Genomic DNA, 13,374 nt, shown 5'->3' on the forward strand with positions numbered 1-13,374 from the left:
ATATGCATCCCAGATGCAAATTTAAGCGAATTTTTCCATATAGAAAAACTTTGAAATTAAACTTTTTATTTACAAAATTAAAATTTCATGGTCAAAAATATGCGTGTCAAATTTGATTTCTTTTAACTCTCCGTCCCGTGAGACAAACTCGTGCAATGATCCGTCAAAAACACTCTCTTTACAAATAGACAGACACGGAAATCACAAAATTCGCCGCAAAATCCAAATTTTTAACATTAAATCGAGTCACTATGCAACAATAAAATTTTCACGTTGTTGAGAGAGAATCTATTGTTGACTCGTGCGATTTTTTAATGCGAGTGCTTTTTCTAGTTTTGCTTCGTTTGCAGCGATTGTTTAAAATAATGTAAGTTTACACTATGATCTTTGTAGATTTGAATACTCTTTAACTTTGATCAGCAAAATATCACAGTTGTCGGCGATGGGTTTCAATAAGAATGTTTGATCGGTTTCCTTCAGAGGAATCGGATCTTTCCATTGTTAATTTTCCAATGAAATTGTTAAAGCAAAATGAAAATTAATAAATAGCCTACTTTAAAATCTGTTATTCCCCGCTATAGTTTATAAATTACATACGTATATATATTAATTAATTAATATACCATATGAAATTCGTCTGAATCTTAATTAATTAAAATAATTCGAGTTCATTCCTCTATTTTCACAGATGTTTTGTGTTGCAGGATACAACAGAATAGTACAATTTTTATAAATTAATTCCTGTATCGAAATTTAAAAATAGTCGAAAAGATTAAAATTATTATATATAATAAATAGATATTTTATTATAATATTTTTTTCTGAAAGGAATTAATCATTTTTGCATTAGAAATTTACAATTCAGATTAGAATAGGAATATTTCTCAATTAATTCTCTCATTTTCCTTTGCAGAATGGAGAATTTCAGAGAGGTGAAGAAGTTGCGCATCTCGGACAATGCCGAGTCCGAGGATGACGCCTGGTCTTGGCCAGGTGTCATAAGGGTGCTCCCGAAAGATGCGGAGGAGAAGTGTCATACACCGGATGTCAAACGGGTGGTGGTCGTAACTCCGGACGACACCGCCTCGTCTCTCGTCCAATATCTGGAGCGGCGATATCCGGAAGTTCCGGAATGGACGGTGGAGACACCGTCAGGTGAGACCGGAGTGGACAGAAAGGAGTCCGAAAAAATGGTGGAAGAGTCCGTGGTGCGTAAAAGGCCTTGGTGGAAAAGATTGTTTTGCTGCTGGAAGACATAAACCTCTTCTCTGCCCAGGCCTTCTTGTGCAGATTTCGACTTTCCACCGAATGTAACATCGCCACTCGGAAGTGACCTTTCACCCGAATGTGACACTCACTAGGAATTGACCTTTCACCCGAATATGACACTCACCAGGAATTGACCTTACACCCGAATACGACACTCACCAGGAATTGACCTTTCACCCGGCTACGACTTAATCGACTGGACTTGACTTTCCATCCCAATTTACGGACAGATACTTCGACACCATTCGAGATTCGGTTAAAGTACATAGAACAACGACAGTGACATCAAGCAAGTGCTCTCGTGTTTAATTAAAGACAGTTTAAACGACTATAACTGGCTAAAACAACTTATATTCTACAGACATTTACATTGTATTTTATACGGTGTTCTACTGCTAAAAACTTTCACCGCGAAATAACGAACACCCGCCACTAAAAGGCATACCAGACGAAGACCATTTCAACATTGAATTTAAATAAACCAAAAAATACATGTACTCGGTTTGTTTACTCCAGAATTATAATTACTTCAACAGTTAAAATTGTACATGGTATTTTCACGATTGTACATAAAGCAGTCAAGTATATAAATTTTATATTAAATGTGCTCAACAGAGGCCAAGTGAATAAAACTATTGAACACTTTTGTCTAAGTTTGCACCTCGCCAACGGGTTTTCTTCAAGTTAGTAAAAGCTAAATAATGCCCAATTTCCCATGGAACTATTATACAGGAGCAGCAGCCACTGAAAATCAAATGAAACCAGTTTATGCTTTTAACTTGAAAGCTTCGGGTAACTATTACTCGCCTCTATGTGCATTATAAAATTAACAATAGGAAATAAATTTTATAGTTAATAAGGGAAATGTGTTTTAAACTTCTTTTATTAATTGACACAACTCATTACTTGTAACCCAAATAAAACAGATTGAGTACTAGAACTATATTTTACTGTATATGTAAATTTACATCTTTATTTTTATTTGTTGAATACAGAAGAATGGTGAAAATTTCTGCTGTCTATAAATATCATATGACTTATCAAAAACCAACTTTTAACGTAAATTACTGGCTTCAGTAGGAACATTCAGACAAAAATGTTTATAAATTGTAAGATATTTTTTGATCAAATGACAAAAAGAAATCAAATGACAAAAAGATAAAAATAAGAGATGATTATTTCTTAAAAGATAATACAATGTACACATACGACTTGAATACGAAAGAAATAATTCAGCTAAATCATTTTTTAGAGATAAATATAATGTAAGATTAGAAAAAATAAATCAAAATTTAAAAACAATGCAGAAAAAAATGAGAATGATTGAAAATATGGAGAATAATAACAGAAAAGTGAGTGATGATAGTTTGATAGTCAAAGATAATGAATTGAATGAGGAAAAAGTAGAAATTCCAAAAAGAGAAAACAATAATGTGACAATAAGTTTTTGGAATATTCAANTCATAACGAGTTTGCTTAAATTTCCTTTCTTCTGAGATCGCAGCAATGCGCGACGGGTAAGCTAGTTGTATATAAATCTTTACATTTGATAAACTTATTAAATTTTATATTAAATGTTTAAAGGTTCGATATTTATTGAAGTTGCGCATTTTTTGATGAATTTATAACAGTTATGACGGATGACGAAAACAGAAAAAATGTACCCGATTCATAACGAAACAAAAATATTTAAATTTAATGAGCCAAATATAATTTTAAACAGTTGGAAGTTTGTAGTAAAACAATGGCATGAAAAATGAAATCACATTATATTTTATTTCATAAAAATAAAAGACAAGTTTTACAAGTTTAACGAAACATTCAGGCCCAAGGAACCTTATATATTTTAATAACTTTCCAAGCGGGCCTATAGCACATTAATTCCGAATCTGAAGGAGAAGGTGTGGTTGGAAATATCGGTGGAGGTTCTTCCGGGTGGCGGAAGAACTGACGTCACTAACCGATCGTAAAGTTCGGGTTTGATCAAGCAATATAGAACCAATCCTACAAATACCATTACGGAACTTACAGTAAGGAAGACGATGGATACAACCATCTGCACTTCTAATGCCATGTTGATCTTCCTGGAAATAAATAAATAACCTAAATACCAGTATACTATTTTTAAAACAAAAATTCAAGTGTTTTTCTATACGCAGTAGTTGGATAAGGCAATGTAATACATGAGTGATCTACCAATGGGTATTGCATGCCAGGACTTTCTACAGGAAACTAGCCTCTATTTTGGTATTAGACAAGTGAAGAAAACCCGGAAAACTCCACGTGGCTAGCCCTTTGGTGAGGTGCAAACCCGCGACCGCAAACTGGATCAAAAAGTTCGAGGAGGAATTTTTAACATCTCTTACACGGTGGCATGTGCCTCCATATGCCTCAAAATATAGATCGATTGCGTCGTGGTCCTCCTCAAATTTTATTTTATCCCGAAGTGTAATAGAAAATGAATTGTAAAAAGACTTTTATACTATGTTTCAGTTTGTTTGTTTGTTAAGTTATGGCAACGCAACACTTGGGCGATCTGCCTATGTGGAATGCCTTCCGGGAGGTCTTTTTAACAATTTAACAAAATTTTCCTTAGAAATTTTAAAATAACACTTAATAGAAAGTATTAAGTATATAGTCAAAGCTCAGAACAATGGCCACTGAAGGGAGCATTAATTAATTAAAAAATGGCCGTGGCCGTGGTTTGAAGGTTATTTTTATGCAGTTTTATTTGAAACAGCAGTGGCATGCCGTGACATTTGATGATAGGGAAGCTGTGTTTCTGTAAGAAGCCGACTTCCAGGTGAAATCAGTTAATTGCGGGTCAATCATGATCTACTTCGATATCGTTTGTTCGATAAGCCAGTAAAAACCGCAGACTTCTCTAAATGTATTTTTAATATCACAATTACATTCCGAATCGCTAGCCACAATATAAGTGCTAAAACTAAAAATAAAATAATAAAAACTTACTTGGTGAAATAAAACGTGTACATATCTGCTACAAAATATTCTTCAATTGTATTACTATACTTTTAAAGAAAATTATAATTAAATATAGCTTTGTAAAGAAACGTACATAAAAATAACAAAATATTCTTTACTTTTTAAATCTTAGTCAAATAGCTCCCCTACGAGTGGCTAATGGATGGAATCAGAGACTGTTCTGGTAGGGCTGCCAAATCCCGAGGGTGCCGATACCGGTCAATGTCATTTGCTTCTTTTGTCGCATCACTAGTATACCTCAAAGGAGGCGACAGGGTTGTTGTAGATTTTAAAGGTTTCTCGCCATAGCTATAAAAATCTAAATACGGTATGTTTAAATTTAATAGATTGTCCGTCGTTTGTTTTCTAACTAATTCATTTTAGGACCAGGGTCCACGGAAATTTCCAAAATTTACAACTTTTCGGTCACTCTCATTGAACTAGAAAAATAATTTCTGTCTTTTTTAACTAATATTACGAAGAAATCAGACCCCACCGAACTCGGTTAAGCTTATGTTTAAGTAAAATTTCGGCTCTTTCAGCAAGGTTTTATTTATGTCCCTAATCACTCACTTAATTATTTAACTTCTTAAGTAGAAATAAGTTAAAACCGGTTACTTCGTACTTGAATATTTGTAGTATTGGGAAAGAAGTGGAAAGACAAATTTTTATGAAAACGTATATTTAAGGAAAATAAATTCTAGAGCTTTTTTGTGCTTTGTGCATCTTATTCATTAAATTTAGTTGTAAATGATGCTATCAAAGTAACAGTTCATTTTTTAACATTGTACTGTACAAGATTTTTTTCTACATCCCCTTATAGATGGGACATACGAAATCGTAATAACACTGGTTTAACATTGAGATCCGTAAGTAATATAAGATTGGAGAGCGGAATAAAAATATCAAATATTTTAGTGGATTTTTTAAAACTCCTGTCAACTACACTGATTAAGCATATCCTTTCTGGTTTTACTGTACAAAACGGTTCTGACTATACTCGAGTATTGTTATTTTGATAATGTTACATGCTATAAAATCGTCACGAAATGACATTTAATATACCAATTATTTTGTTTATAATTAGTTTAATTGTTCGTTTCTTTTTGTTAAGGTATACGTTTTTATTAGTAGTTTTTGCACATATCTTTAAAGTTTTCTGCGTTCTATTTTGTCAATTCTGTAACTTTTTTCTGTAATAGTTAAGCAAAATATCCGGAAAAATATAAGCGACAACTATAACAAAAGATATTCGAACCCGTTCTCACATTCATTCTTTTACTCCTTCTTACAAGTTATAAAAATGCTATTAAAACAGTTCTCTTTATTTCGGATTGGTCCCTATTCGCGCTCACGGCTTCAGTGTCTCCAACACAACGAACAAAAGGTTAGTTCGTCTTAATATACTTTTATCCACAATGATGGATATAGTGCACAATCTGTACACATCTTAATGGTGTAGTTTCTACATATCAGTCTCTTGCACTTACTGGCATGTTTTCTTTGTTTATTTTTGATGGGAAAATGCCTTTTCTCGCAATTATTAACTCCTTTTTACCTCTCAGAAGGATTTTAACTTTTAAAATTTTAACTTAATATTCTGCTTTATAACACGACAAAGATCAAAATTTAGTTTTCATCGTAAATATTTTCACAAACAAACGATAACTACGAGCAATTGTCTATTGTGACATGCAATTCTTAATCATATTTTGAAATTATTTAATTCAAAATATCTCAAGCTAGTAGTGGCTTGCCCCTGTACATCACACTTTTCNCTCTGAACACACCTGAAATTTCCCTAAAATTAACAGAGTTTTCCCTTAATAGCGTTGCTCCACATATCAAAAAAAGTATCGGTATTTCGACAATCCAGAGAAAAACAGATTTTCACGTTAGGACGTAGGCGCTAGGGCACAGCTGTGGTTTTCTGTGTTAGCACTATTTGTTAGAACTGGTGTTTTAGGACTAAGACAGTTTGAGTTAAAGCCACAGTTTAGCAAAAGCATCGTGTGATAACAATTGTATATTTATGTAATAAACGGTCATATCTGTATTATGTATATCCAGCAGGTTTATGCCTTTTAAGTGCCATGGCGGAAGCGCGTTCAATTCGCTTCAAAGATGGCGGCCCGGTTCGGGGTCTGGTAGTCATATGTCGTTGGGAATAACCGTACAGAACGGCAAAATACGACTATTAAATTTAGGAATAATTTTGTCTGACGAAGATATTCAACTCTAGGCTTTTATTTTATTTTTAAATTAGATACTTATTTTTATCACGGGAAAGTTTTACGGATAACAAAATTAAAGTTAGAATAAAAATATTTGTTTAAGCAGGCCGTATTTTTCGGTCGAGTGCCGAGCATGCAGTCAATTATCGAGCATTGTATTTTTTTTAACGTGCATTCGAATATCGAATTATTCAAGTTGGGAGTAGTTCGTGCACTGAGGCACCACTGTATATATTTCTAGCGCTGATATCTTAAATTAAGAATAATTTTGTAAAGGTCGCTTTTCATAAAACTTTCTCCTGTTATCACGTTTCCTTTTAATGATAAATTGGTTTAATTAACTCCGAGCATGAAGTTTCTGCTGCTTATAACTGTAATTATGTTTGTATTAATTCATATTTCGTATGAAGAAACCACGGATGAATTTTGCTGTAAGTAGGATGGATGATAATGATGATAATTTATAGCTACAAAACGAGCAATTATTTATTGTGACATCGTCACAATGCTGGGCTGCAATTTTTAATCATATTTTTTATTAATTTAATTCAAAATATATGCTCTTCACCTTAAATTAGTAGTGGTTTGTGTTTCCATTGCTGAATTATTACCTCATGACGACGTCGAACAGTTTGTGATGGCTACTTTGAGACAACAATAGTTGTCTCAAAGTATTGTTGACAACTATACATCATACTTTTCCTTTAACAATCTAACACCTTTCGGCGGAAAGGTTTTGAATTGACGTAAAGTGACTTTCGGAAGTTGTTATATAGTTAATCGGGCCTCCTGCCCTTAAGGTTTCCATATCTTGTCTCGGATTTCGTCTGTCTAACTCTTTTCTAAAGACGGACGACAGTGGGAATTTATAGGTTATAAAAAAATGAAACAATTAATACTTTTCCCAATTAAACACATAATATGAGACAATTGTGGTATTCTTCAAGCACATTTCCACAATTAAAGGCCGTTGGAATGTACTGCAATTAACATTGCTTTGGTTTTCCTTGTTTTATTGAAAGAACTATATTTTTAACTATACAAAGTAGGCATATACTAGTTTTATACATTCTCAGTCAAACATTTTATTATTTTCTTTTTTATTTGCATATTGCTTCTGTAAACAGTGGTACCGCAAATATAACCAAGAGTGCTACCATCAAATTTTCATTTTCCAAATGTACAGATATAAATTTAAGGATATGTGGCACCATCTAATTCCCATGACTAGTTAATCTACAAATTTTAAGTTTATCTGTACATTTTTTATGTTCCTTGCAGAAATTATCACATTAAGTAATTCTTATCATTTACGTGATTTTAAATAACTGAATCGGAAGGCGAGATATTTCATGCAAAAGCCCACTGTACACCTATGTAACTTACTGTGTATTTGCATTTTAATTGTTGAATGATGTCAGTTTTTTATAGATGACGTCATCGTTTCGTTACATCATTGCTTATAACATCAAAGTTGACGGCAATTTTTCCTCTGCAGCGATTTTGCTAAATTGTACGATAATAGGCCTACAGTAACATATAAGTGGACTGTCTATTTTCATGCCCTCCTTATCCCGAACAGTTTGTAGATATCTATCCGTTCCGAATGTTCTATCATAACACAACACAAGACCCTCTGTTCTATCTATAAGGAGATAGCCCGATGTAGTAAGCACAGGATTGTAAGGAGTGAGGAAATTGTAGGCTTTTAGAGGAACCCTACAATTTCCTCACTCCTTAGAAATGAAAAGAACGCCATCGAGAGAAAATAGTGCTTCGGCCGAAACAACTTGAAAGGTTAGAAATGTACAAAGCCTTCGTAGTTAACTTCAAGGAGACAGACTCTATTTCGCCAGGCTGGAGAGCGTATAAAAAGTTTCTTCTTCCAATTGTCAGACTAGTAATATCTATCACGTCTTTCTTAATTATGGATAATTAACAGAGACCGAAATTAAGAATGGAGAGCATCTACGCATCCGAGGAAGGGTTCGAATTCTTTTATTATGTGTATATATTCCGCTACGGAGATTTTTGTTAGCTGAACTCCTCGTAGATTTCTTGGCGAGTTTCAACGAATTAAGTATTGATAGATAGGGATGAGTCTTCAGACGTGCAATAAGCCTTTTGTTTTAGGATCATATGATTCGTTCCAGAGATATTCCAAAATTTCCTAATCATAGTCGATAAAAATTGTTTGCAATAATTCAGTATCGGGTTTACCAACGAGCCGTCTCTGTATGCAGTTTACGAAAAAAAAACAGTGGTCCTGATCATTCCAAACTTGTATGTCATTATTCCTTTCTTAATCAGAAGGGCTTGGGTTTTATTGAATTTGTCCTGCTGCTCTGAGGAAGTGGGATCCGGACGTGTGGAAAAAGCCTCAGGAATTTTTTAGGTGGTGGTCAGTCCGGATATGTAGGGCCCCGTGCTTCACCATTCTTCCGCCCCATCGTGGTCCTGCCCGAATCCATAATGGGCTTACATGTTTAGTAAGCCCATTATGCCCGGCCCACCAGTGGCCAAGCGGTTCCGTTCTCTGAATACTGGGAGTTCGGTCGTGGATTTGCGCCTGACCAGGACAGGATGGCCACGTGGAGTTTTCCGGGTTTTCTCCACGTCTGTGACGCCTAAATAGGAGCCAGTTATTCTTAAAACACCTGCCGGAAGACATTTCCCCTAGTCAGATCGCCCAAGTGTTGCGTTGCCGTAATTTAACAAACAACAACAATAAAACATGACCTCTTAGTATCCACGGGCGAGGAGTTTTAAGTCAGAAATTTTATTCTGGATATGTCTGGCTTTCGACCCTCACCTACTGTCCACTCCCATTGCGGGTCTAGCGAAACTCACGATGATCCTGGAGGAAAAGTTCTCTTAGCTCCAACACGACGGTAATTTCAAAAAGAAGTAGTCTAACGCCTTCATTGACTCAAGCATTTAACGCCCAGAGAGCCGAGCGGTTAAGGTGCAGCCTACCACTCTGGTTAATGCTGAATCGAATCCAGACGAGAAAACCAGGAATTTTTTGGAGGTGGTCCGTCCGGATATGTAGGTCCCCCGTCCTTCATCATCCGGCCGCCCCATTGTGGGCTTGACCGAATTCGTAATAGACATAGACTAAGTATGGTAATAAATAGGCAGGTAATGAAAGGGTCTATTATTTCCTACAGGCGCCCACTATTGCCCGAATGGATAAAATTACTGAACACTGGTAGTTTATACGTTGGTTCGCGCCTCGCCAACGGGCTGGCCAAGTGTAGTTTTCTTAGTTTTCTTCACGTCATTACGCCTAAATAGGGGCCAGTTTCCCTTAAAAGACCTGCCGGAAACATTTCCCCTCGGCAGATTGCCTATATGTCGCGTTGCCTTAATCCAGGGGTCACCAAACTTTTTTTTCACAGCGGATCACATAACTGAGAGAATGACGAGCGCTGGCCGCATAACCATTTTGTTCATTATAGTATACTGAATACATAAAAAATAAAAAAAAGCAACATATTTATCTACCAATCGCTGCATCAAACTCCCAATCGCTTGTCTTAGAAACTTCATTGCAGGTATTTACACAAAAAGCTCTCTGACATTCAAAGTCTGAAAAAGTCGCCAATTTTTCATTTCACTGATCTTCCTGGTACTTATGGGTTAAGAGGACACCAGTCGGAAATTGCGTTTTTTTGAGAATAATGTAATTTTTTATTTGTCAAATTTAATACAATTGTTAAATTAAACAATAAATTAACGTTATACAAAAGCACAAAATTTCACATATTCTAATAATAAACCACTTGAATATGCAAATTGTTTTGTAAAGTATACCACAAATATGGCGAACAGGTGATACCTTTAAACATCCTAATAGCTTTTATTTCATTTTTACAACATAAACATTAAATTTTCTTCTTTTTAATTTTAATTCTACTAGTCTATTGTTTTTTGATATTTTCTTTCAAAATCGCGACTTTGATCGCAATTTCCGACTGGCATCCTCTGAACCCATAAGTACCATTTTCCTAAAAATTATATTACTGTCAAACGTAAAAATCAGAGTTGACCAATTTTGGCATTTTTACTGGTAAGATTTACCCTCCGAATGAAGGGGTCGCCAATCCCCAAAGGGCAGCCCTCCTCCGTGCGAACAATAAATGTCTAAAGAACCACACCTCTACGCGCGACCCTTCGCGAGATATAAGCCTCTGAAGATTCGCCTACGTCATATCGGGTCACGTGACATCATGGTCAAAAGGTAGTCTACAGCGCGAAAAAAAAATTTAACGCGCACTCCTTCCTTAGGTCTCTCTCTCTCCTCGCGTTTCCCTACTGCGCCTTCGCCGTCGGTCCCTTCCGCGTCGGTCCGCCTGAAGTCATCCGTAGTTGCCATCTATTGCCTGTAAACAGTGCCGGCCCGAGGCAAGTTTTAGGATGGAGCGAGATCCTATTATGGCGCCCCTTTGGTCAGTAGCGTAGCGAACATAACTGGCGCTCGGGGCACGACACTTTATTGGCACCCCCCTCCAGAAACACTCTGCGAGTGGCGCTCGGCGCCACTTGCAGAGGGGCGCCCGGTGCTTGATACGCCCCCTTGCACCCCCTCGCTACGCCACTGCCCTTGGTTGCCCCAAATTTATACCCTTTAATTTTCTTTACCACTGAGGCACCCCTAGGACTTAGCGCCCGGAGCGGCTGCTCCTTTCGCCCTATGGTAGGGCCGGCTCTGCCTGTAAATACAACTATACATCATTATTTATTAGTTTTCCCTTGGCCGGGCCTCGAACCTGGGATTATGTTGACTGTAGTCCAAGCCTTCCACTACTCCAGCACGACCTCTTACCAGAAACATTTCGAACTCTGAGACAAACGAGTTCAAGGACAGCACTGCGCATGACAGCGAAATCACGTGGTCGTTTCTCAGCCATAGAGATGCCTTTTTACTTAACTTATTTTAGTTTTTTCTACATAGTAAGTTCATCTGCAATCTATACTTCCATATAAATAACTCATACAGTATAAATATTTTAACTCATCTGTAGCACAGTGCGGCGGCGGGCCGGATTAATTGACCTCGCTGGCTGTGTAGTTTGGTTGCCCCTACCTTAATTAATCGAAAACCAAACCTCAGGGCAGAAACGGTTCAAAAAAGTTACAATGTTAAAAATGTTGACTGTTCGTTATAAAATTAAATGAAAATAATAAAAATTCACAATATCGTCAAATTTATTTATTATTATCATTATTATTTAATATTACAGAAATTTTAAAATAAAAATTTAGGTAGAATTGGCAACACTCAGCGAAAGACGATTAAAATTCGTTCGAAGTTGTTTGTATCACAGCCTACAATAAGAACAGCCTAGTCATTTGCTCTAAAAACGTGTGTCGATGCCTGAGGCGGTTTGCACATTTTGTTCACTAGGAGCGCTGATGACCGGACTATTCAATCAAGTGATCAATACTAATACTATTGCAAAGATGTGCTTGTTATGATAGTATTTTCGAAATTTTAAATTTTTAAAATCTATATATCCAGATATTGTTCAGTTTTAAAAAATTCGTTTTAAAATGGTTCATTGCTCTGCGATTTTGTACATCAAATAAATCGAAAAAAGATGAAATAGTAAATCTTTATCACAGAAAATAATAAAAGTGGCACCTCTATAAATTTTTGTATTATTTTGATAATTACTGTATATGCTATATTTAAAGAAGAAGACTAAATATAATAGATTAATTTTGGTAATACAAATTTGAATTGATTTTATATGTTAATTCATTAGGAACCAAGAGATAAATATCAGCTTATATTTTAATAAATATATAATTCAGTTGTACAAGTGATGTTTTATGCCAACATAGGAAGCTTTAAAAAGTGTGAGAATTTTTTAAAAGTTATTTAGTTTATTATATTTAAAAACAGTCATGGCTACAAGTGGATCAAAATATTTCATGATGCACCAGTTATGGCCAAAGGGGTGGCCAAAAATGATGTACTAGTTTTGGCCACCATGTGGATTCTTTCCATATGCATTATTAGGGCATTATACTTATATTAGGATTGTACTTTTTTCCAGTCAAATAAAAATAAATAGTTTTATAAGTAAGCTATACAACAATTTGCTGTGGCAGTAATATTTTTTCTATAAGTTAAGTCTGCTATGGATAAAATAATATCGATAATATAAAATAGACTTGATGAATATAAAACTACAAAATATTTTTTCTTGGTCATTTCACTAGTTTAAAAGCTAGAATAATATTCAGAGGTTATTGACTATATATTATTCTTTATGTCAATTATATCAAAAAATATTCTCAAAAAATAGTTTTAATAGTTTTACTTGCATTAGCCACAATTGGTACAGGCATGATTAAAACTGGTGATTTTTGTAATATTTAAAAAAATTTTAATTTTGTTTATAAAATGTTAAAATTAATAAAAATAAATGTAATAAGGTAAAAGAGAACATGTTTTTGCATTATTTTTACTATGTTTCATTGCTTTAAAAAATTTTAAGAATATAAAAATATTTTTTTAAATTGAAAATTGTCTTAATGTGACCAGAAAAAGGTACAGTACATCTACCCTATTAATTATTATTGCATTTAACCGTTTAGATAATTATTGATAATATGTCTATTGTTTTAGATAGATCTGCAGAAATCCGGGCAAAATCTTAATTTAAAAAAAATCAATAATTTGCTATATCCTAAGTTTGAATTACTGTTTTGTTTTACGAATATATGATAGCATGTAGCTAGGATAACTTAATCAGTGTGTGTTGTTATGGTCCGTTGTGTGGCTCCATCTTGCGAGAGAAAATATTTTCGTTTGGACACAACACTACAATGGGATTTCCCCCATTTGACTAGGCTGTTCTTATTGTAGGCTGTG

At 35.0% G+C, this 13,374-nt stretch overlaps 1 protein-coding gene across 1 annotated transcript; it reads left to right on the forward strand.

The window, feature by feature from the left end:
* Window positions 1-286: 286 nt before the first annotated feature.
* On the forward strand, window positions 287-1,775 carry LOC111614593. Its single transcript, XM_023355963.1, has 2 exons — window positions 287-367; window positions 914-1,775. Exons 1-2 carry the CDS (start codon window positions 315-317, stop codon window positions 1,257-1,259), a joined length of 399 nt encoding a protein of 132 aa, XP_023211731.1. The 5' UTR covers window positions 287-314; the 3' UTR covers window positions 1,260-1,775.
* Window positions 1,776-13,374: the final 11,599 nt, after the last annotated feature.

The sequence above is a fragment of the Centruroides sculpturatus genome, unplaced genomic scaffold (assembly GCF_000671375.1).
Source record: "Centruroides sculpturatus isolate CEXI.00-Female unplaced genomic scaffold, Cexi_2.0 scaffold768, whole genome shotgun sequence".
Taxonomy (NCBI): Eukaryota; Metazoa; Arthropoda; class Arachnida; order Scorpiones; family Buthidae; genus Centruroides; species Centruroides sculpturatus.